The sequence below is a fragment of the Microcaecilia unicolor genome, chromosome 12, assembly GCF_901765095.1.
Source record: "Microcaecilia unicolor chromosome 12, aMicUni1.1, whole genome shotgun sequence".
NCBI classification, from domain to species: Eukaryota; Metazoa; Chordata; class Amphibia; order Gymnophiona; family Siphonopidae; genus Microcaecilia; species Microcaecilia unicolor.
The window spans coordinates 62,898,642-62,922,019 of NC_044042.1; the positions used below are offsets into that span (position 1 = coordinate 62,898,642).

At 43.3% G+C, this 23,378-nt stretch overlaps 1 protein-coding gene across 2 annotated transcripts in view; it reads right to left on the bottom strand.

Annotated features, from left to right (window-relative positions):
- The window catches only part of CDON (cell adhesion associated, oncogene regulated), a 192,800-nt gene that overhangs the window by 109,620 nt on the left and 59,802 nt on the right, over positions 1-23,378 (bottom strand). For both annotated transcript variants that reach the window (XM_030220695.1, XM_030220696.1), the window contains exon 2: positions 3,073-3,210. In XM_030220695.1, the coding sequence (XP_030076555.1) occupies positions 3,073-3,148 (76 nt within the window). In that variant the 5' untranslated portion in view covers positions 3,149-3,210. The remainder of the gene's footprint in view (positions 1-3,072; positions 3,211-23,378) is intronic.

Genomic DNA, 23,378 nt, shown 5'->3' on the forward strand with positions numbered 1-23,378 from the left:
ATGGTATTTCAAGCGGACAAGTCGGAGAAACTTACTGACTTCTCTGTAAACCTGGAGGACATAATGGGGCAGTTCAGCAAACTGAAGAGTAGCAAATCTCCTGGACCGAATGGTATTCATCCTAGAGTACTGATAGAACTGAAAAATGAGCTTGCGGAGCTACTGCTAGTGATAAGCAACTTATCCTTAAAATCGAGCGTGGTACCGGAAGATTGGAGGGTGGCCAATGTAACGCCGATTTTTTTAAAAAGGCTCCAGGGGAGATCCGGGAAATTATAGACCGGTGAGTCTGATGTCAGTGCCGGGGAAAATGGTAGAGGCTATTATTAAAAACAAAATTACAGAGCACATCCAAGGTCATAGATTATTGAGACCAAGTCAGCATGGCTTTTGTGTGGGGAAATCTTGCCTGACCAATTTACTTCAATTCTTTGAAGGAGTAAACAAACATGTGGACAAAGGGGAACCGGTTGATATTGTGTATCTGGATTTTCAAAAGGTATTTGACAAGGTACCTCATGAAAGGCTACAGAGGAAATTGGAGGGTCATGGGATAGGAGGAAATGTCCTATTGTGGATTAAAAACTGGTTGAAGGATAGGAAACAGAGAGTGGGGTTAAATGGGCAGTATTCACAATGGAGAAGGGTAGTTAGTGGGGTTCCTCAGGAGTCTGTGCTAGGACCGCTGCTTTTTAATATATTTATAAATGATTTAGAGATGGGAGTAACTAGCGAGGTAATTAAAATTGCTGATGACACAAAGTTATTCAAAGTTGTTAAATCGCGACAGGATTGTGAAAAATTACAAGAGGACCTTAGGAGACTGGGAGACTGGGCGGCTAAATGGCAGATGACGTTTAATGTGAGCAAGTGCAAGGTGATGCATGTGGGAAAAAAGAACCCGAATTATAGCTACGTCATGCAAGGTTCCACATTAGGAGTTACAGACCAAGAAAGGGATCTGGGTGTCGTCGTCGATAATACATTGAAACCTTCTGCTCAGTGTGCTGCTGCGGCTAGGAAAGCGAATAGAATGTTGGGTATTATTAGGAAAGGTATGGAAAACAGGTGTGAGGATGTTATAATGCTGTTGTATCACTCCATGGTGCGACCGCACCTTGAGTATTGTGTTCAATTCTGGTCGCCGCATCTCAAGAAAGATATAGTAGAATTGGAAAAGGTGCAGCGAAGGGTGACTAAAATGATAGCGGGGATGGGACGACTTCCCTATGAAGAAAGATTAAGGAGGCTAGGGCTATTCAGCTTGGAGAAGAGACGGCTGAGGGAAGACATGATAGAGGTATATAAAATAATGAGTGGAGAGGAACAGGTGGATGTGAAGCGTCTGTTCACGCTTTCCAAAAATACTAGGAGAAAATGTTTCTTCACCCAACGTATAATTAAACTCTGAAATTTGTTGCCGGAGAAAGTGGTGAAGGTGGTTAGCTTAGCAGAGTTTAAAAAGGGGTTGGACGGTTTCCTAAAGGACAAGTCCATAAACCACTACTAAATGGACTTGGGAAAAATCCACAATTCCAGGAATAACATATATAAAATGTTTGTATGTTTGGGAAGTTTGCCAGGTGCCCTTGGCCTGGATTGACCGCTGTCGTGGGCAGGATGCTGGGCTCGATGGACCCTTGGTCTTTTCCCAGTATGGCATTACTTATGTACTTATGAGTTGCGTGCGTTGTTACAGAATCTGCTTGGATTTCGGCACAAAACGCTAGGCACGCTATATAGAATCCAGGGGTAAGCGTCTACACTGCCAGTGAGGCATTTCAAAATGTCCTACATCTAAAGTGTACAAACAGTTATATATATATATATTTTTTTATTATTATTTATTTATAATTATTAATTTACATATAACAAGTTTATCCACTTGATAAGAAAAATTCTGCTAATACAATATAATTAACCTAGGAAAACAATTTTTAAGGAAAGAAGAAAAAAAAAAGCTTTTCCTTAGCTTCATAAAAGTCCACAAGAGGAGTCCAATTTTCCAAATATTGGAGAAACAAAGGAAATAAAATACAGAAAAGAAAGCTAAATCGAGACTTAGTTGTATACAGGATCGATTAACTTTGATTAAGAGCTCTTTTAGATGTTATAAAGGAGACCAGTCACATAGGATCAAAATACACATATTTGACTGATTGATAGGTAACCAAGCATTTACATGGATATTTGAGGTAGAAAGTTGCACCTAATTGGAGCGTCTCCTGTTTCAGTTGCAAAAACATTTGTCTACGTTTTTGCGTTTCCCTCGATAGGTCTGGAAATACACGAGTTTGTAAACCTCTAAAGGTTTTTTCTTTTTTCTGAAATAACTTCTTTAATACCCAGACCTTATCCGAGGTTAACGCAACCGTAGCCAATAAAGTGGATGCTGTTGTTTGCTCTGTATCAGAGCTTTCTAACAAAGCTGAAACGTCTAGCTCTTGATTATTTTGAATATTCCGGTTTAGTTGATTCTCTTCTTTTTTCCCAGGAATATAAAAAAACCTGGGAAATAGGAGGAATATGTTCATCACTAATGTCCAGCACTTCTTTGAAATAACTCTTTAACATCCAAAACAGTTATATTTTTTCACAGAAAAACGCTCAGACATCTTAGTATATACAGGACATTCAGATCAAAATCGAGACAAAGCAAGGAATACCAGCTGAGCTACCAAACAGATGTAGCACACTTGTAATTCTGCATGCAATAATCTGAGAAGTTTTTTCTTCAAAGAAATCTGTTATTTCATTGAGGTGTAAAGAAGCAAGGTGGTATTACTACTACTACTACTATAAATCATTTCTTTAGCGTTACCAGTCGTACGCAGCGCTTCACAAATGAACATGAAGAAAAGACAGTCCCTGCTCAAAAGAGCTTACAATCTAAATCAGGACAGACAGACAGGACCAATAAGGATAAGGGTAAGACAGACAGAAGGACACATAGGGAAAGGGACTATTGAAGAGAGGAAGACAAGATAAAGGTAACGAGCAAGTGACTAGTATTCAAAAGCAGCATCAAACAGGTAGGTCTTTAGCCGGGTATTACATGATCAAACACTGTACCTGAACTGGCGGCAGAGCAGAGGATCATCAACACGATAGAAAAAAGTGCTTGTAAAAGTGTAGGGTCTGAATGCATAGTGACAGGAAAAGCAAGTCGTCCGTATAGATTTGCAGAGGCAGGTAAGGCTCCCAGTTACCCTGCAACAAAAGAAATCAAAATCTTCAATTGGTTCTACACAATCCATTTCTGTATTTGAACATTGCACAGAAAAACTTCAGGTGCTCCTTGGATAAAAACAATAAAACCATTTTAGGCCTGATTTTATAGCAGGACACCTGTGAGAAGTCCAAAAAGGCTCCTATGTTAAGCCTATTTTATGAAGGCCACATAGGAGCCTACAGGTCTTAAGAACATAAGCGTTGCCATACTGGGACATGTTTAATTGTACCACTGAAAGGTACTATATCAAGAATCAAACAAACAAGTAAGATCTAAGCAGTGATAAAGTTCTCTTCCATCACAGAATTCTGTGAAGGTGACGGCATCAGGTCTCTGATGCAGTCTCTCCCCCCACTGACCATGCAGACTGCGCAGCAAGAGGAGTAGAAAGTGAACCACTGCACATCAGGTCACTTCCTCCTTTTCTACCAACTTACTCGCCTGCTCATGTGATCAGCGGGGCTGTAGGGAGGCCCATGCAGTTCAGCCTGGGCAGAGAATACCAAATAAGGGGAAAATTCCTTATCTTGCAGACTGTCCCCATGCTGTGTGTCCCAGGATGCATCATGGAGGGTCAGGCGTCACCATTTTTCAAGATGGTGGCGCAGAGGCAGGAACAAGTGGGCATTATTCCTGCCGTTTTGAAGGCGTGTAGGGGGTGCCCTAGAGCCCAGGGATATTTTGGGGCTTCAGGGGATACCCTAGACACTGGGGATATTTTTTGTGGGGGGGATTTAGGTGCTGAAATTTTTATATTTTTGTGGGGATTGGGGAACTTGTAGGGGTGATCATCTCAACTTGACATTTCGTCCTTTAGATTGTAAGCTCTTCTCTGAGCAGGGACCGTCCTTAATTGTTAATTTGTACAGCGCTGCATAACCCTAGTAGCGCTCTAGAAATGTTAAGTAGTAGTAGTAGAAGGATTGGGGAGGTGACATTTTTGTGGAGCATCAGGGAGCCACTAGACTTCCCGGGAATTGTCTAAGGGGACAATGTAGACCCAGCAACTTTTTTTTAAACGTTCCCCTTCCTGTCAGTGCACAAACCAATCACCACACATATACTGACAGGAAGAGGGACATTTTGGCAATGAGCTGCAGATTATAGCGCATTCTTAATGCAGTAGTAATTTGCATGCTCATTGCTTACTGCATCATTGCGGTATATTTTTAAGTTAATTTTGCAGTAGAAGTTGCAAGCTAAGCCATTCATGAGTGACTCTACCGCATGTCTTTCTAAACCAGCCCTAGTATGTGTGAGTGTGTGTATATGTGTGTGTGTGTGTGCACACGCCTCTGCATGCAAATATGCCTGTATCCGTGTGTGCTTGTCTGTATTTGTGTTTAGAAGGAATGGATCCACGGATTCTTAGCAGAGATTGGGTGGCGAAGCCAGTAATTGGGAAGCAAAACCGGTGCTGGGCAGACTTCCACGGTCTACGCCCTGATTGTGACTAAATAGATATGGATGGGCTTGACCGTAAATTTTAAGGGGCTTCGATGTTAGCTTCAGAACTTTTAGTACAAGAACGGTGCTGGACAGACTTTTACGGTCTGTGCCCTGAGAATGGCAAGGACAAATCAAACTCGGGTCTTGTTGGGCAGACTGGATGGACCGTACAGGTCTTTATATACTGTCATTTACTGTTTATGTATGTGTCTGTGTGCATCTTCCTATCTGTATATGTGTGTGTGTGTGTGGGGGGGCTTTCTATGTGTCTGTGACAGGGAAATGAGAGAGCTTACAGTCACAAACAGAGCAAATAAGAGAATTAGAGATTTTAATTTACTACGGGAATGGTTAAAAGCAACATGGAAAATAGTAAAATAATGGATAAAATTTAAAAGGAAACTCAAAAATGTGTGAGCTTTTAGTCTGGATTTGCAAAGGGCCAGAAATGGAGCATGATGCACCAACTCAGAAAGTTTATTCCAGTCGTATAGCACAGCAAGGTGGACAGAACAGTCTGAAGCTGGCAGTGCAACAGAAGAGCACATATAAGAGTGACTTTCTGGATGCATGGACTTCCCAGGGAAGGGTGTTTAGAGAGGTAAGAGAGGTCACTAGTCTCAACCTTCCCCTGCTAATGGCCCTGCTCTAATGTTACAACACAGGGCCATGAGAGGAGCAGAGCCCAGGAGGTTACAAGGATACAGGGGAACTCCTGTAGTGATATAGTAGGGGGGTGGGGAGGTGGAGGGCTCAACCTATACTGTAATGCAGAGGAAATTCACCATGTCCCTGTAAACTCCTGGGCTTAGCTCCTGGTTCACACCTACAGTTTATGACTAGCAGCCTTTCCATTTTGTGTGGTAGACACTTGAGGTGAATAATGAGCAAACAAAGATCTTCCAGAGCAGAACAGTATTAGACTTCATGCCAAGAAACCTTTTAAGGAGCCTTCCCTGTGGAGAAAATAAAGGGATGCATTCCTTTGGCTGAGGCCTCCTGTGGGACTGCTGGAGTCTTTGATCACTGACTATCTTCAGGCCCTTCGCCTAAGGGGTTGCCAGTTCTCTACTCCAGCAATTTTCTTTTTGTACAGAGTAGGGAGAAAACCAGGGCTAGATGACAATCTGTCTCCTTTGTTATTAGAAGTAACTGCCCTGCAGTTACTGATACCTTCCCCTATTCCATTCCTTCAGGGTCTCTTTCCATTCTTTTATTCCTCACATCTTATTAAACCCCAGGGATGCTTTGACCACACACAGATACACAGATTCTAATAGCTATGCAACCTGTAACCTGCTCTCAACCTCCCCCCTACCCCCACGTTGGGCCATGCTGGATCTGCCCAACAAAACAGTATAAGCATTTCCAACTTTTCTTTATACAAAAAAGAGGGAAGAAAAAGACCTCATAGAAACTGTGGCAAAATTCACACTTTTTGGCGCTACAATATGCACACAGTTAAAATTCCTAATCATTGGTTTAAAAAACCTCCACTTCAACAGTTCTTTATAAGTGTGAACAAAAACTCAATCAAACAAAAATAAGGCAAAAATCATGAAAGGGTGCAGTCAACTAATTGGAGTGGAGGAGTGGCCTAGTGGTTAGAGTGGTGGACTTTGGTCCTGGGGAACTGGGTTCAATTTCCACTGCAGGCACAGGCAGCTCCTTGTGACTCTGGCCAAGTCACTTAACCCTCCATTGCCCCAGGTACAAATAAGTACCTAAGCCGCATTGAGCCTGCCATGAGTGGGAAAGCGTGGGGTATAAATAAAAAATTGTAAACACTTCTACACAATTGTGTCATACAGGCTAAGTCACTTATCTTGTCTAGAAAATATCTTGTTGGGGTAGATGGTCGCTCAATATAAGCAGGACAGAAGAAAAACAAAGTGGTTATCCTGGATTGTTTGAGTGAATCTGATGTGGTTGACAGTTTTTTTACATGCTTGGTATGCACCACCAAGGAACTTTGGCGGTCAGACTGAAATTCTTCCTCTTCAGTACACATTGCTACTACCATAAACCTAACCCCCAACTTCCACCATTTATTACAAGAAACCTATGAACTGCCTAATTTGGACTTGATTTGATAACGGTGCCTATGTGGAATGTCAAAAAATGCACCTATTTTAAGCTTAGGGGTCCTTTGCTTAAGGTGCGCTAATGGATATAGTACGCACTAAATGCTAGGAGGGCCATAGCTATAAAATGGGCATCTTAGCATTTAGCAGACACTAATCATTATCACATGCTAAATCCGTTAGTGCATCTTGGTAAAGGACCCCTAATTTTACAAAAGCAACAGCTCCAAGGCCAAAATCACATACCCATTCAGAAAACACACACACATAATATTTTGTTATAAATATATATATATGGTCCATCAAAATACTATAGCTCTACCATTGTTCTTTCAAATATATATGAGAACTACTATCGATATCATCACGTCCAAAACATACTATTTCAAAATCAAAAAGCTATGTGCAAATTAGGCTTTAGAAATATATACATATTTCTAAAGTACTTAGCTACAAAAAATCTAATAGATCTCCCACCTAGAAATGCCGTCACAACAGCACGCACCTTTTTACAACTCCATTACCCATCTTGCAGGGGTGTTAAATACAAGCTTCTTTTTGCCTTTACTTTCCACTACTCCAGCCCGAAGACTTGGAACGCTCTTCCCCTGTACCTAAAATCGCAAGCTGACCACCTTTTTTTCAAGAAGCTGCTGAAAACGTACCTTTTTGAACAAGTGTATTCCATTAGTAATTCTGCTATTTAGCCATCCTAATTGCTGCTAACTTTTTATCCTTATTCTACTGCTAAATTCATGTGTTGTATCTTTTAACTTTTGTAATTCATGGAAGCCACATTGTGTCTGCATTTGTGGGAAAATGTGGGGTAGAAATGAACCGTAAATAAATAAATAAATAATAAAATGGAGAACTCTTCTCTCAGCAAAATCAATACCCAACACGATACTGTTTCGAGTTTTGAGTATACATCCTGCTTCAGGGGACAATATTTTCTTCAAAATATTTTCAGCAGAGTTGCCAAATATCCTACTACATATACATCCTTGTATGTTGTGTACATAATTATATGACCTTGCCTTGTCAACTAATATATGATTTGATTGTGGCTCAACAGGCATAAGAGCTGCTTAAAGACTGGTGTGCTTACTCTCACATATGTTTGAAAGAATTGCCTCACTCATTGGAAAGAAGTATCGCATAAAGATAATGAGCTCCACTGGAAAGTGACTGGTGTAGTTCCCAAAGGGTACTGGGTGGAAATCGAGACCATCTTCTAAATCTGAGAGCATTACTACTGGATTTTTACTTTGAAGCCAATTCAACCAGCTGGACTGAATGAGGACCTCAGCTGGGTTTCATTGATTTAAATTGGTGTCATGTGATTGGCGATTGGTGGATTTCTCTCTAATTTGACATACCTTGATGTTAAGATGCCTTGACACCACTTTATTTTTCTTTTATTTACAGCACATTTGCAGAAGACAGAGTCCGGTTAATGGACCATTTTACAGCTCTGATGAAAATATTTTGAAGAAAAGATTGTTCCTGAAGCAGACAGCCTGATATTCAGACAACAGTAGTCAGTGTTTTTTTTTTTTTTAATGGCTACATTAACCCCAGATATTCAGTTCAAATGTAGAGTGGCAGGGACAGCAAACCCTTTTTTTTTTTTTTGCTTCTCTGCATTTGAACTGATTCTTCTTCAGCGCAGGAACTGCAGTATATATTGGCTACTTATACACTTACCAGTGAATATATTTGGAAACCAGTTTGACCCCTGATGAAGGTTATCCAAAACTTGGCCAGGTTGGGTCTAGTTTCCATTAAAGTTACATGTGTATAAATGTTAGCACCCGCTTTACAGAATTCCCCACAATGGACTAAATTCTATAAATGGCACTTAAAAAATTGGTACCGAAAAAAAAAGCGCTTAGCACTATTCCATAAACAGCGCTTAAAGTTAGGCGCCGTTTACAGAATAGCATTTAGTGCTGGGAACTGTGACTTACATTTAGGTGTGACTATTTACACCAATGAAATCTTGGTGTAAATCCCTGCACCTAAATTAGGCATGGATCCCCGTTGTTCTATAACATGCATAAATTGTGGGAACACCCACAATTCGCCCATGACCCTCCCATAGCTGCGCCCTCTTTTTGGTCCCAAGTATAAAATTAATGCGCGGATCCTGCGCCTATATTTATGCATATCAGTTCAGTTGGAAGTAGCAGAAAAGTGGAACTAGATTTTTGGAATAACTGTTCTCATCTCACTACTAGTGTATATGATATACTGATAAACACTTTTGATAGTTTGTACCCCTGACGCAGCCTGAGGGCGAAACGTGGCCATGTTGGGTATTATTCCAAATAAATGCATTTGATTCCACTGCTTTGTTGTTTTTTATCTAGATTTATGCACATAAATTGTAATTAAATCCAATTAGCACCAATAATTGATTGTTAAGAAGCCATCAGTGCTAATTGACTCGCTGTTCAATTAAATTGTGCCCATAAATTAGGCACATATCCAAATTTGTGCATGCAATTTTTAGCAACTTATATAGAATTTGGGGGTTACTGTACACTCTTTAATTGCCTAACTTTAGGTGACCTGTACAGAATTACCCCCTAATGCCCAAATTCTATACATAATTTTACATGTGGTCCAATTTGGCTGCTTAACTTAGGCAGTTCAGTGCTAACTCCACCCCTAGACCAGGGGCGTAGCTACGTGGGTCCACGGGGCCATGGGCCCCCCAGATTTGGCCCTGGCCCCCCACCGCCGACCCTTTCGACCCCCCGCTGCTGCCATCAGGTACCTGTGCTGGCAGGGGTCCCCAACCCCCGCCACCAGAAGTCCTCTTCAGCGCCGATCTCTAGGCCAGTGAGTTGCTGCAGCTGAAGGATTCTGTTTCTGTGTGAGTTGTCCTGACGTCCTGCATGTTCCTACGTGCAGCCTGCACGTAGGAACATGCAAGACGCCAAGAGGACACAGAAACAGAATCCTTCCAGATCAGCTGCAGCAACGCACCGGCCCAGAGACCGGCACTGAAGAGGACTTCAGCTGGCGGGGGTTGGGGAGCCCCGCTAGCACAGGTACCTGACTGCAGCGGTGGCGGGTTGGCGGCGGCGGGAAGGGGGGTTGAAAGGGGAGGGGCAACGGTGCTGGGGGGAGGGTCAAAAGTGGTGGCGGCAGCAGCAGCATGGGGGGGGGGGTCAAAAGTGGCAGGGGGGTCGTCGGCACCGGGGGAGCTAAAATGTGCCCCTCACCTCGGGCTCTGGACCCCCCTCCAGCCGAAGTCTTGCTACGCCCCTGCCCTAGATTGCTCATTAAATAGTCGCCTTTCAGTTTAGCAATCTGTAGTGATATTCAGCGATACTGACCAGTTAAATGCCACTAAAATATCAGCGACCAGCTCCGTATAAAGAATTTAACCAGCCAGAAGCTATTTCTGAATGGTTAAATCGTTTTGAATATCAACCCCTGGGAATCAAAACTACATCTCCCTGCATGCCATAAGGCAAAACCAGTAATGGCTCTACTTCCCTATACCTAAGCATGGATTGATCGGATAACTCTACACACCAGCAATGGTTTCAAATTCCTTCTTTGGTTGTAATGAAACACTCAGAAACAGGGATAGAGATCTGACAATTTCATACAATTATATAAAATGAGTCACACACCCTGTGGGAAAACTCACACATCTTCTGAAAATCACCCTGAAGATCATGCAGGCTACAGTGTTTGACTTTATATAGCTGACGAGAAACAAAGAACCAAAAGAAATATACCCTTTAAGGTGCTCTTTACAAACGCATTAGCATCTCACACATACAACATCATTCAACAGAGCAAAAGCAACACCCTATAGCTGTTTGGCTTCCTTGCCCCCTCCAGGGACTCACTTCATGCAGCTGGACAGGCAAACGGTTCTCCACTGCCAGCAGAAAGCATTTTCTTTCACTGGAGCCAGCCAAAATACTAGGAAGAAAGTTTGGGGAAGTATGGCTCCAAAAAAAGACTCCTAACAAGCACAGAAATAATCAGCCCCATATGAGTCCTTTCACAAAGAAAAGGACCCACGGCTGACCCTAGGAAAGGTCAAGGGGGAGCAGGGCAGGGGAGGTCACAGTCAGCAAAAAAAAAAGAGACAGTGGGGGAAGAGGCCAGAAAAGAGGCTGCCAGCTGCAGGGGAACCAACCCCACGTGTGTTCCCAATTACACCACAGGGTTCAGCTCAAAAGTTAGATTTAGTATACAGTTGCATTTAAATGTGCTTAAATGCTGTTGTTTCTCCCTCTTAATTCTTCTTACCTTCTATTCATCTTATAAACTTTTCATTCTACTAAGTGCTGAAGCTGTTATAAGACACAGTCAATGATAAACTAATTTTCTAACACATATTTGATACATTAATTATAAAAGATAGCTACATAGGATACTGGGTTGGTTGCTGCAGAACATGGTCAGCTCTAGCTAAAGGAGAAATATAGCTACAGTGCCTTGCAAAGGTTTTCAGATCCTTAAATTTTTCATATTCTGCCCTCTAAAAAAATACAATTGAAAATGCGTTAACGTACGAGCTTCTCGCAATGATCAAACAACATATTCTGCATTTTCAATGTGAAAGGACAATTATAAAAATTTTGAAAAAGTAATTAAGAAACCAAAAATACTTAATTGCATGTCTTTACACCCTTTGTCACAGTACACCCCCAAATTGGCTTCACTTCCAAAAACTGCTTTAACAAGCCCCAAAATAAATTCAACAAAGCCCTCCTGTGTCCAGTCACAGTAACTCCGTTTATTCCAATACACATGGATGAAGATTCGAGTTGTTTCTCTTGTATGAAGTGAATATGAAGCAACAATCTAAATAAGTGATACACTAAGCTGCTGAAAAACTCTGGAATAAAGTTATTTAAAGGGACAAATTGGGGGAAACCTGTAAGATAATGTCAAGATGTTGGAATATCCCCTGGGGCAGTATCAGGTCCATCATTGTAAAACACAGTTTGACAGGGGGGGGGGGGCGTAGCTAGCCCTCCAATTTTGGGGGTGCCCACGGGTGGACTGGGAGGGCAGTGCGTTGCTCCCTCCTTCTCTCTCCCCACCTTTCCTGCACACGCCCACAAAACATACCTTTGCTGGGGGGGATGCCTTGGTCCCACCAGCCAAGTAGACAAAGTGCTGCTGCTCCCTCCTCCTCATGCTCGTCAACTTCTTCTTTAAGGAAGCAGTGTCAGCAGGATGGGAGCCGTGGCACTGTATTTATTGGGCTGGCAGAGCTTCAGCATCCCTGCCAAAAAAGGTAAAGGGGTGCTGCAGTACTACAGGGGGCCTGAGCCCAAAGTGGGGGACCTCCCCCCCCCCCCGTGGCTACGCCACTGATTTTGACACCAGTAAGACTCTGCCTCAGTCACGTAGTCCCTCCAAAGTCAGCAGCTGTGGGTTTAGGAAACTGCTGTAAAAGGTAACTTTGAGGCATAAGATTACTTTAAAAGAACTACAGAGGTCTTTGGCAGAGACTGGGGTAAATGTTGACTGTTTAACAATTTCAGTAGTACTCCATAAACCTGGTCAATATGGGAGTGTGGGAAGAAGGAAGCCACTTTTCCAAAAAAATTCATATGACGATGCACTTTATAGTGGGGTCATTTTACAAAGGTGTGCCGAAAAATGGCTTGCGGTAGTGTAGACGTGGGTTTTGGGCGTGCGCCAATCCATTTTTTAGTGCGCCTATAAAAAAGGCCTCTTTTTTTGCCAAAAATGGACTTGCGGCAAAATCAAAACTGCCGCACGTCAATTTTGGGTCCGAGACCTTACCGCCAGGCATTGACCTAACGGTAAAGAATCTGGGCGGTAATGACCTACATGCATCAAATGCCACAAGGCGTGTGTCCGTTACATGCACCAGAAAATAAAAAAATATTTTTCAGACGCAAGTAGTGGACACGCGCCAAAATTGAAATTACCACAAGGGCCACGCGATAACCGGGCGGTAACTTCAATTTGGCGTGCATTCAGCGTGCGTAGGCGCCTACGAGGCTTAGTAAAAGGGCCCCAGAGTTTGCAAAGAAATACATAGGGGACAAGTGCACACATATAAGAGAAGGTTTTCTGGTCTATCAGGAGACCAAAGTGGTACTTCTTGGACACGTAAAGGACACACGCCTTGTGGCATTTATGTTTGTGCAGCGCTGCGTACGCCTTGTAGCGCTATAGAAATGCTAAATAGTAGTAGTAGTAGTACTCAATGATAGGCGATATGTGTGGCATAAAACAAACACAGCGTATCACCCTGCTAACACTACTGCTATAGTAAACCATGGTGGGGATGCTGAGCAGCAGTGGATACAAGGAGGCTTGTGCAGACTCTGAGAAAGATGAATAGTTTTGGTTTTTTTTTGTTACATTTGTACCCCGCGCTTTCCCACTCATGGCAGGCTCAATGCGGCTTACATGGGGCAATAGAGGGGTTAAGTGACTTTCCCAGAATCACAAGGAGCTGCCTGTGCCTGAAGTGGGAATCGAACTCAGTTCCTCAGTTCCCCACGACCAAAGTCCACCACCCTAACCACTAACCACTAGGCCACTCCTCCACTTCAGAGTACTTTGCACTCTGATTGTGCAAAGTACAATCAGATCCTGGAGGAAAACCTACTCCCCCTGATCTGGAACCAGGGAGAATTCATCTTTCAGAAGAACAATGATCCTAAGCATAAAGCACAGACCACACTGGAATGTCTCTGCAAGAAGAAAATTAACGTCCTTGAGTGACCCAGCTAAAGCCCAGAACTAAGTCCAACAGAAAATTTGTAGCAAGACTTGAAGACTGCTGTCGACAGATGAGCTCCAGCCAACCTGGAAGAGCATGAGCGATTCTGTCAAGAAGAATGGGAAAATGCCACACCATCGCACTGTACAAAGTAGGTAGACGCCTATCCTAAAAGACTAACGGCTGTAACTGCTGCAAAAAGTGCTTCCACCAAGTATAATAGGCTATGGTTTATTTCATTTAATATATTGCTCTACGTTATTGCATTATCAAAGTGGTTTACAATATATTTATTATTAAAAAGGAAGGAAAAAGAACTACAATAAAATAGGAAAGTTCATATAACTCGGACCATTCATTCTAAGAAAATACTACTGTACTACTAAAAACATTAACTCCCCCAGACACACAGTCGGAAATGTCATCTTGAACAAATAAGCTTTCAAAAGACACTTAAAACAAGATATGCAGTGCTCTGCCTGTAAAGAGAGAGAAATCTTATTCCAAATGTCTGACGTCACCAAGGCACGCAAAGACTTACCCCCAATATTCAGCACTATTAAACAGGTCAGAACAGCTGCTGACCAGTTAAATAGCACTTGACCAGCTATCCCCCATTGAATATCCCCGGTTAGCAGATAGCCAGTTATATCGCCCAATATAACTGGCTATGCGCCTGTTTTTAAAGCCGGTTTAGCAGCCATATTTGGCTGCATGAAAACGTGGGATATCTTTGGTTGATTTAAAGATAACCGGCTAAACCTGACGGATATTCAATGCAGGTCATTGGAAACGGCCTGGCATTGAATATCTGGGCTCAGCGTCGACCTCAGGAGTTAGCCAGCCTAACTCCCGCAGTCTGAATATAAGCCCCTTCATCAAGACTTTTTGATTTCTCATTCTTAATTACTTTTTGAATATTTCTATAGTTGTTCTTTCTTGTTGAAAGTGAAGCATATTGGGGGTAGGCACTGGGATGCTTTATATCAGTAATTATGCACAGAATTGCCATTATAGAATACTAGCCAAGTCGGTACTTACAAACCAACATTTAGGCACTTAGACCGTATCAATAGCTGGCGTAAATGCCCGCAATAAAATATTGCAATTTTGCACATAACTGTCAGTATTCTATAAACTTAGCACATAAGTGCTGGGCACACCCCTGACCTGCCCATGCCACTCCCACATCCACACAACCCCCTAGCAGTTACAAGCTAAAGGAATTACACGCTAAGGTTATCTATAACCTGTGTGCAAAAATGTGCATGCATGATTACAGAATGAGGGGCATAATGTGTAGAACAGTGAAAAAGAGATCCTACTTTAATCTATAAGTACATAAGTAATGCCACACTGGGAAAAGACCAAGGGTCCATCGAGCCCAGCATCCTGTCCACGACAGCGGCCAATCCAGGCCAAGGGCACCTGGCAAGCTTCCCAAACGTACAAATTGTGGATTTGTGGAATTGTGGATAACATGTATAGAATGTTATATATATATATATATATATATATATATATATATATATATATATATATATATATATATATATTGTATGCTCGCTCCTCCTTAACTCATCCGTCGCAGCTCCCAAAAATCACAAACAAATTCAGGTACAGTTCAATTTAAAAAAAAACACAAAGAAAACTGTTCAGGTGATAGGAAGAGAGTCTCTCGTTTGGTCTGGCTTTTTATTCAAGTCCCAGCCCCCAACACTTTTACTCTCTTCAAGCCGGGTGATACACAGCCCAGGCTTCAGCAGCTACTTCCCCTCTAGCTCTTAGAAGAGGAAAATTCGCCACAAAAACAAATCAATACTACAGTCCCGTGTTTCTCGGCTGCTTCCCCTCTCCCTCTCCTGGAGAGTTGTAGCAAAAAAAAACACCCCCCCACATTAAACTTCTGGCCTGTTCTCTCTTCACAGGTAAGTGGCTCTTGTGAGACAAAAAAACCATGAGCCGCAGCCCAGTCCTTCTTTAGCTTTTCAAACACGTAACAAGTCCTTCACGCCGTACCTCTCTCTCTCTCTCTCGCTCTGGCTCGGCGCGGGAACAAAGCCAGGGGCCTCCACCCTCTTGGTCAGTCACACTCTCACCTGACCTCCTCCCGCTTGGACCCACTTTGGCATCCGTTATCTCCCGGGCTTTCGCTGAGCCAGCGCTGAAAAGTCCATCGGCTCTTCCTGGGCGTTCTCCGGTTCAGTCAGTTCCATAGGGGCTGGGTCCGCCTCCTCCTCCCCCTTTTCAGGAGCCCAGTCCATATTCTCTTCACCCCGCCCTTCCCTCAGCTGCCTCCCCTTTTCTTCATTAAGGATCTTTTGTATCTTTTCTTTCTCCGCCCACTTGTCCCACCACCTCCTCCACCAGGTTGGAGACTCGGCCTTACTCCTTTCCCTGCAGCCCTCCTCTGGTGACTCTCGGGAATGCACGTACCCTCTCCTACCACTGGGTTCCTTTAGTGCATGTTGGGATTTGTAGTCTCTTTCTCTCCTTTTCTCTTCTTGTCCCCTAGACCGTTCCACCTCCTCTTTACAGTATATATATATATACATACATACTCTTGCATGCTTTCTCTCTCTCAAACACAGAAAACAAGAAAACACTGCACTGGATTGGGTTAGACTAGATTACATATGCTTTATGCAGAGGTGGACTGACAGTGGTCAGGGCTCCTGGGCAGTAAAGGTCTTTGGGCTCCTCCTCCCCCCCCCCTCCCGGCCACTACCCTCCATCCCACTGCTGCAGTTGCTGCCCCCCTCCAACACTGCCTGAGCCAAAGTGGGCCCTCCCTGGTCCTACCTTGAAGAACCCGGGTGATCTAGTGGCTTCTTCGGGGGCAGGAACGAACCCCATTCTTTCCTGCCTTTTATCGTTACTGTGCACAGCAGCGGCACTGCTGTGTTTTCAAAATGGCTACCGAGACTGACCATGGTAGTCTTGCAGGTCTCAGCAGTCTTGTGAGATTGCCGCAGGAAGTTTTGGAAGCCATTTTTAAAACATGGTGGCAGCGCTGCCAGGCAGACCAGTGCAGCGGGTAGGAAAGAGTGGGAATACTTTTCTGCCCTCGCAGGGCCCTTCAAGGTAGGACCGGGGAGGGCTGTAATGTGCAGCGGCGGGCAACCAGGCAAAGCCTCTGGGCCCCCTAGAACCTCTGGCCCCTTGAGTAGTGCCCGGCTGCCAGAATGATCAGTCTGCCCCTGGCTTTATGTCCCTTCATTTAGACATACCAGACTAGAGGAATATCGGGATTCTTGCCACATAGCTTAAGGTCAACTCTATCATTGCTTACATTTAGAAAGCAACTGAATGCTGGCTTGTTTCAACACACATTTTCTTAAAGATTATATTGGGGTCTGCTGAGTATTATACTCCACTGGCAGTATGTTGATTTATGTTTGTTATTATAATGATTTCTTTTATGTATGTTTATTTGTGTTTTTAATTATGTGTTTGTTTTTTGTACACTGCCCAGAATTGGAGACAGTATTACAGGAAAGCAGGAGTAGTAATGATGTGGCAACACAATCAACTTCTCTTACTGAGAGAACATTTTAAATTTGAATTATTTTTCATATGACTTCATATCTTATAAACACAAGACCAAAGGGCATCAGATGTTAACAAGATAAGCTACAGGATCTCCTATTGCAGGGGAGTAGCTAGACCTCGAGGTGGGAGGGGGCCAGAGCCCAAAGTTGGGGGGCACATTTTGGTCCACCTCCATGCTGCCCCAACCACCACCGCTGCTCCCCACCGCCACCGCCATTGCCGCCGCTCTCTATCCACCACCACTGCTGCAAATACCTTGGCTGCCGGGGGTCCCCAACCCCCTCCAGCTGAAACATTTGCCCAGCGCTGGTCTTCCCTGCAATTGCCTGCCCTGCTCTCTCTTCCCTTCACGTTCCGCTTGCTTCTTTTAATATAATTGAACATGGATGAAGTGTCGCACATGCTCAGTTTCACTAAAATGAGCATGCTGCGACGTGAGGGGAAGAGCAGGGCAGGCAATGCAGCAGAGACTAACGCTGGACAAATGCTTCAGCTGGCAGGGGTTGGAGACCCCCCTGCCAGCCAAACCAGGGGCCCAGAGCCAATTTAGGGGGGGGGGGTGTCCCCCCATACCTAAGCACAGCTATTCCAGATTCAGGCTCTTTAAGTTCCATCAATCATTTGCCTCAATTGGACCAACTTGTTTGTCAAGTGTGACAAGCATGCACATATACCACCCACCGTCAGGAAACCTTTTTCTTTTTTTTTTTATTAACATTAAAGTAAAAGTTAGAAAAAGAAACAATGAATAAGAAAGGGGATTTGTGGAAGGTGAGCCGAAGCTTCTGGAGAAAGAAAACAAAAGGTGAGGTACAGGGCAGCCCGGAGAATGCTACGAGAGGAGACTCAATATAGTGGCTACTGAAATTTTTTTATCTACTTTTGTCATCAGGTAGTTTTCCTCAAGAGGTTGTAGTGACTGCCTATGACTACCCCGGAAGCAAGTCATACAGACCGAAACACCATCGATTTGACGAGGGTGTTGGGTGTTATGAACAAGTCCTAACAACGATGTATTCTGTATACACAGATAAGTTAAGTAGTTGCATTCTTGTTTCTCTTTTCAGAGATTTTGATGGTTTTTAAGACATTTTTCTTGCAAGCAATGTTCTTAGCTTTTTATTTGCCTGTTTTTATATAGAAAGCAAAATAAGACAGTTGAGACAAATGATTGATGAAATGTAAAGAGCCTAGATCTGGAATAGCTGAGCAATATAGGAGATCCTACAGCTTATCTTGCTAACATCTGATGCCCCTTTGTCTTGTATTTATAAAATATGAAATAATATGAAAAATAGCTATAAAGATATTAATTAAAATTTAAAAATGATCTCTCTGTAAGAGAAAGTTGATTCTGTTGCCACATCGTTACTACTCCTGGTTTCCTTTGATATTGTTCCTTGTGGAGTGGATCTTTTCCCCCTTTTTATTTTACAGAGCTGGAGCTAGAGCAAGATACAAGTATTTTTAAATAAACACATCTGAAATATTTACTACATTCACCATCTTTGGTTCTGGACAGGGTACAAAAACAATGATCTTATTGACTGAGCGCCAGATTTTTTCTTTATGTAATTAGCATGCCTACTTGAATGCCACTCTATAAGATATGAAGAGGGAAAAGAGTTGAATTCTGGCCTCTGACACTATGGTGATTGTTTTAGAAGCTCTATTCCTGTTTTGGATGTCTGGAAACCAGTATTTAGCTGTCCGTTTTGCATGGACATTCAAATCCCTATGGGGTCCTTTTACAAAGCTGTGGGGAAAAGGGCCCTGTGCTGGAGGCGGGGGCTGTTTTTCCTGCCTGCCAGGGCCCTTTTTAACGCAGCAGGTAAAAAGACCCCAGGCACACATGGCCATGCGTTAAGAGAACTCTTACCGCATGGTCATGTGATGGGGAGCCCTTACCGCCACTCACTGAGGTGGCGATAAGGGCTCCCACACTAACCCGGCGGCAACCGGGCAGAGTGCGGCGATGCCCGATTACCGCCGGGTTACTGCCGTACAAGCCATTTCCAGGGTTTTTCTTTTTCCCCTGGAAATGGCGCGCATTGGGGCGGAACTACTGTCGGTGGCTGCGCTGGGCCGGCAGTAGTCCTGAAAGAGCGAGCGGTAAGCCTGCGTTGAGCTTATGCCACTCTGTAAAAGGGCCCCTATATTACAAAGCCAGGATATGGATGTCTAAAACGGCAGTATGTCCATACAGCAATGGGGCCATGGTTTGGCTGTGTTTTAGGCGGGACTAGGGAGGGGCCAAAAGATGGATGTCTAACTCCGATTGCAGAAGGGGAAGGAATATCAATGTCCAAAAGGATGGACTTCTGAAATCAGACCTGATACTTGGCACTCCAGGTTACAGAAAAGGTGCTCTGACAGAGCACCTTTTCTCTGGAGGGAGTAAGGGAAGTCACAGTTTTTATTCTACTTTTGATATTTTTATCTGTTATATTTGCTTGATTTCTTAATGTAAGTCACATTGAACTCTTTATGGGAATAATAGCAACTCATAAGAAATAGAGGGGTCCTTTTACAAAAGCAAGCTGAAAAATGACTTGCGTTAGTGTAGGCGCGGGATTTGAGCGGGCGCCAATCCATTTTTCAGAGCGCCTGTGAAAAAGGCCTTTTTTTTTTGCTGAAAATTTGCCATGCGTCCATTTTGGGTCTGAGACCTTACCGTCAGCTATTGACCTAGCGGTAAAGAATCTGGGCGGTGATGACCTACACGCATCAAATGCCACTTGGTGCGCATCCATTACGTGTGTCTGAAAATAAAAATATTTTTTCAGATGCTCATATCGGACGCATGCCAAAAATGAAATTATCGCAAGAGCCACGCGGTAGTCGGGTGGGAACTCGATGGGCATGCATAGATGCTTACGCAGCTTAGTAAAAGGACCCCAAAGTGAAGTAAAGTAGGTATTTTTCTGCCCCTGTAGCGCTCACAGTTTAACAATTTTTTTTAAAACAAGAAAAATACAAGTAGCTGGAGTGGGATTTGTGGATCTCTGCTTGGGTTTTTTACTGGCTGCTCTAACCATTACACTATTCCTTCAAATTGAATATTTGTATGACCATTTTATAAAATGGACACTCCTGTGCTGCCACACAGTTATCTATGTCCCTTGTTTTGCCCAGTTCATAGTTTGGACCTTTTAGTTTGTAAAATGGATGTTCATGTTGGATGTAGCCAGCACTTGGATGTCCCTCTCACACATATATTAGAACAGGCTGTGTGTCAGTAGATCCTGGTCTAAAATACATGAGAAATGGACATCCGTATCTGAAATACAGACTTGGATGTCCATATTCTGAGCTGGACGTCTTTTCTAAAATTCCTCTCCACATTAAACCAATGCCCCAGCACCAGGGCAGGATTAAAGCACAGGCAAACTAGGCACAAGCCTAGGGTCCAAATGTTTAGGAGGGGCCCTCTCAGATTCATTCCTAAGCCATATTTTGCCCTGGTAAGTACTGGTAGAAAGAACAGTGTGTGAGGGGAAGGGAAAGAGGAAGGTTAGAGCCATCGATGCCCAAACAGATCTGTCTGTTCTCCCCACTTCCTGTGCATAGTCCTCCAAACAGCAGGGGGAGTCAGCAAGCAATGCTTCTTATCAGCTGCTTTCTCCTCTTTTGGTTTTCCTCAGCAGTCAGAACTATATGGACCCCATTTGGGAAAGTTTTAAAATGTATTTATATTAATATGGGGGGGGGGGGGGGGAACTATTGTACTTGTTTGCCTAGGGCCAATGAAAGGATTAATCCTGCCCAGCCCAGCATGGCACTAGGGAGTGACCGTCCCTCTGAGATACTGCCACAAAATAGCATAAGAGCTATTGTTTCTTCTGAGCCAATGCTCCAGCATAGAGATCAAGAACACCACAATGTAGGCACTGTCATCTTTTGGATAAGGTGTATGTGTTTTCATAGGTATCTGAGATTTGGAAGAGGGACAGTTTAATCTTGGTATCTGAGGATGTACAATAAATGGTACTCAACAGAATGATTAAACCGGCCAAATCCCCTGCAGGCATCCCTTGATTTGTCCTATCCAGCAATGGTTTTACGATTGGTAGTTTGTCTGAAATATACCTACAGAAAAAAGTATGCAAATTTATTATTCGTACATTTCATTCCAAACACATCTTCTTTAGGTCCACCATGCCTGCTTACCTATAAAATATATCACTAGATTCAGCTAGAAATGGATTTTGCCTCCCTGATATCTTTGTTTACTTTGGGCAAAATACTATAAATGTTGCCTCAAAAATCAGTGCCAAAAAACCACGTGGTTAGCGTGATTCTATAAACTACGCCTGGGCACAGTTAATAGAATAAGTAAATGTCAGGGCACCCATTTAGGCCATCTAAAACCAGATCTAAACACCTGTGCCAAAGTTGGGCGCAGATCAGATGTATTCCATAATAGTGCGCATAGTTTTTTGAAATGCCCACAACTCGCCACACTCCCTTTTCAATTGCAAGCATTGGAATTTTCATGCACCACATTGTAGAATACGCCTAGAAAGTTGTATGCGTACAATCTAATTAAATCCAATTAGTGCTGTTAATTACATACCAATTATCAGCACCGACTGGCTTGTTAATCAAGTTGTGCACACAATTTGGCCATTGTGGTATGCTGGCTAATGCTGATTTTTCAGGCTGGGAGCGGGGGCTGTGGTTAGGAAAAGAGGGCTGGAGTTGGGATAGGAAAAAGAAGCTAAGGCTGAGGCTGGGACAAGGAGGTTGTGGCTTAGAGAAGGGAAACTGAGCTAGTGCCGATGCTAGGAGAATGAGGGCTGATGCTGGAACAAAGGGGCTAATATTGGGGCTGAGAGAAGGGAGCTGGGGCTGCAGCTGGAAGGTCGCTAATGGTGAGATTGACAAAGCAATAGACGGCTGATACCGAGGCTAGAAGGGGGCTGGGACTGAGCTGGATGAAGAAGGATAATGGGGCTGTGAAAAGGAGGCTGGGAGAAAGGGGCTGATACTTTGGCTGGGACTGGGAGAAGGGAGTCGATATTTTGGCTGGGGCTGGGAGAAGGGGGCTATGGTAGGGCTCAGAGATAGAAACATACTGAAAAATAACAGAGGGTTGGAGAAAGGGGCTAATGCTGGCAGATGCTTGGTAGTTTCAAGTGTAATAAATATTTGATATACCACCCATTAGAAGCCTTTCTGAGAAGTTTACATATAATAAATCAGATGAAAGAGAGAAAACAAAAGTTACAATCCTAAGCGGACACAATAAAAGGAAGAAAATAATACTCATGTCAGACAATTCTGCAGGCAGCGAGGGAATAGAATGGCCTAGGTAAAGGAAAACTTCAGACCCAATGCATCCTGAAATGAGAGAGAAGGAAAGATATTCCCCCTAATTCTATAAAAGTCACCATAAATTGCGAGGGCAAATTTGGGCGTGCGCCCAATTTGCACACGCAATTTAATTTGAATAACGAGTTAATTAGAGCCAATAACTGACTTTTTAACCAGCAATTATTGGCAATAATTAGATTTAACTGGAACGTACATGCATACATTTAAGTGCATTCCATATGCATCAGTAAAAAAAATGGGGCATGGAAAAGGGATGGTCATGAGTGGAACAGGGGCATTCCTAGCATTTACATGCATCGTTATAGAATATGGGGGATATGCACCCAATTTAGGCAAATACATTTTCACCACATTTCAGTTGGTGCAAATGGCTGCGCCTAAAGTTAGGCGTGAGACACGAGCTTAAGTACTAGTCTATAAACAATGCCTATCTTTAAGTGCAGCTTATAGAATAATACTTTTTTCCGTGACAATTTTTTCAGCTCCAAATACACCCCATTGTGGGTGTGGTGATGGGGTGGAGATGAAAGATCATAAGCAGAGGAGAGTGCAAGGGAAGGACAGAGGGTTGATGCTGGAAAAAGGAGGAGGGTCACTGAATATTGGGAAAGAAAATAGATGGATGCTGGAGAAGGGAAAAAAGCATAATGGGGGGGAGGCAGGGGAGAAAATGACAGGAGGGCATACACTGGGGACATGGGGGTCATAAGAGAACATGGAATCAGATTTAGGCAGAGACTCAGGGATTGGGTCAGAGACCAAAATAAGACAGACTTTAAGACTGACTGGGTATTGGGAGTGTAAGTGGAGACCCACAGTTTGGGTGGGATTCTGAGTGAGGACTCATGGATTGGGTAGGACCCCCATACCACATATGTGCTGGCCTGTTTTGCATTATTACTGTGACCCAGGTCACCAAAATGCCCTAATAATTTCATGTAAGTGCTTTAGTATTACAGACTGGTGGAAATGTGCAATG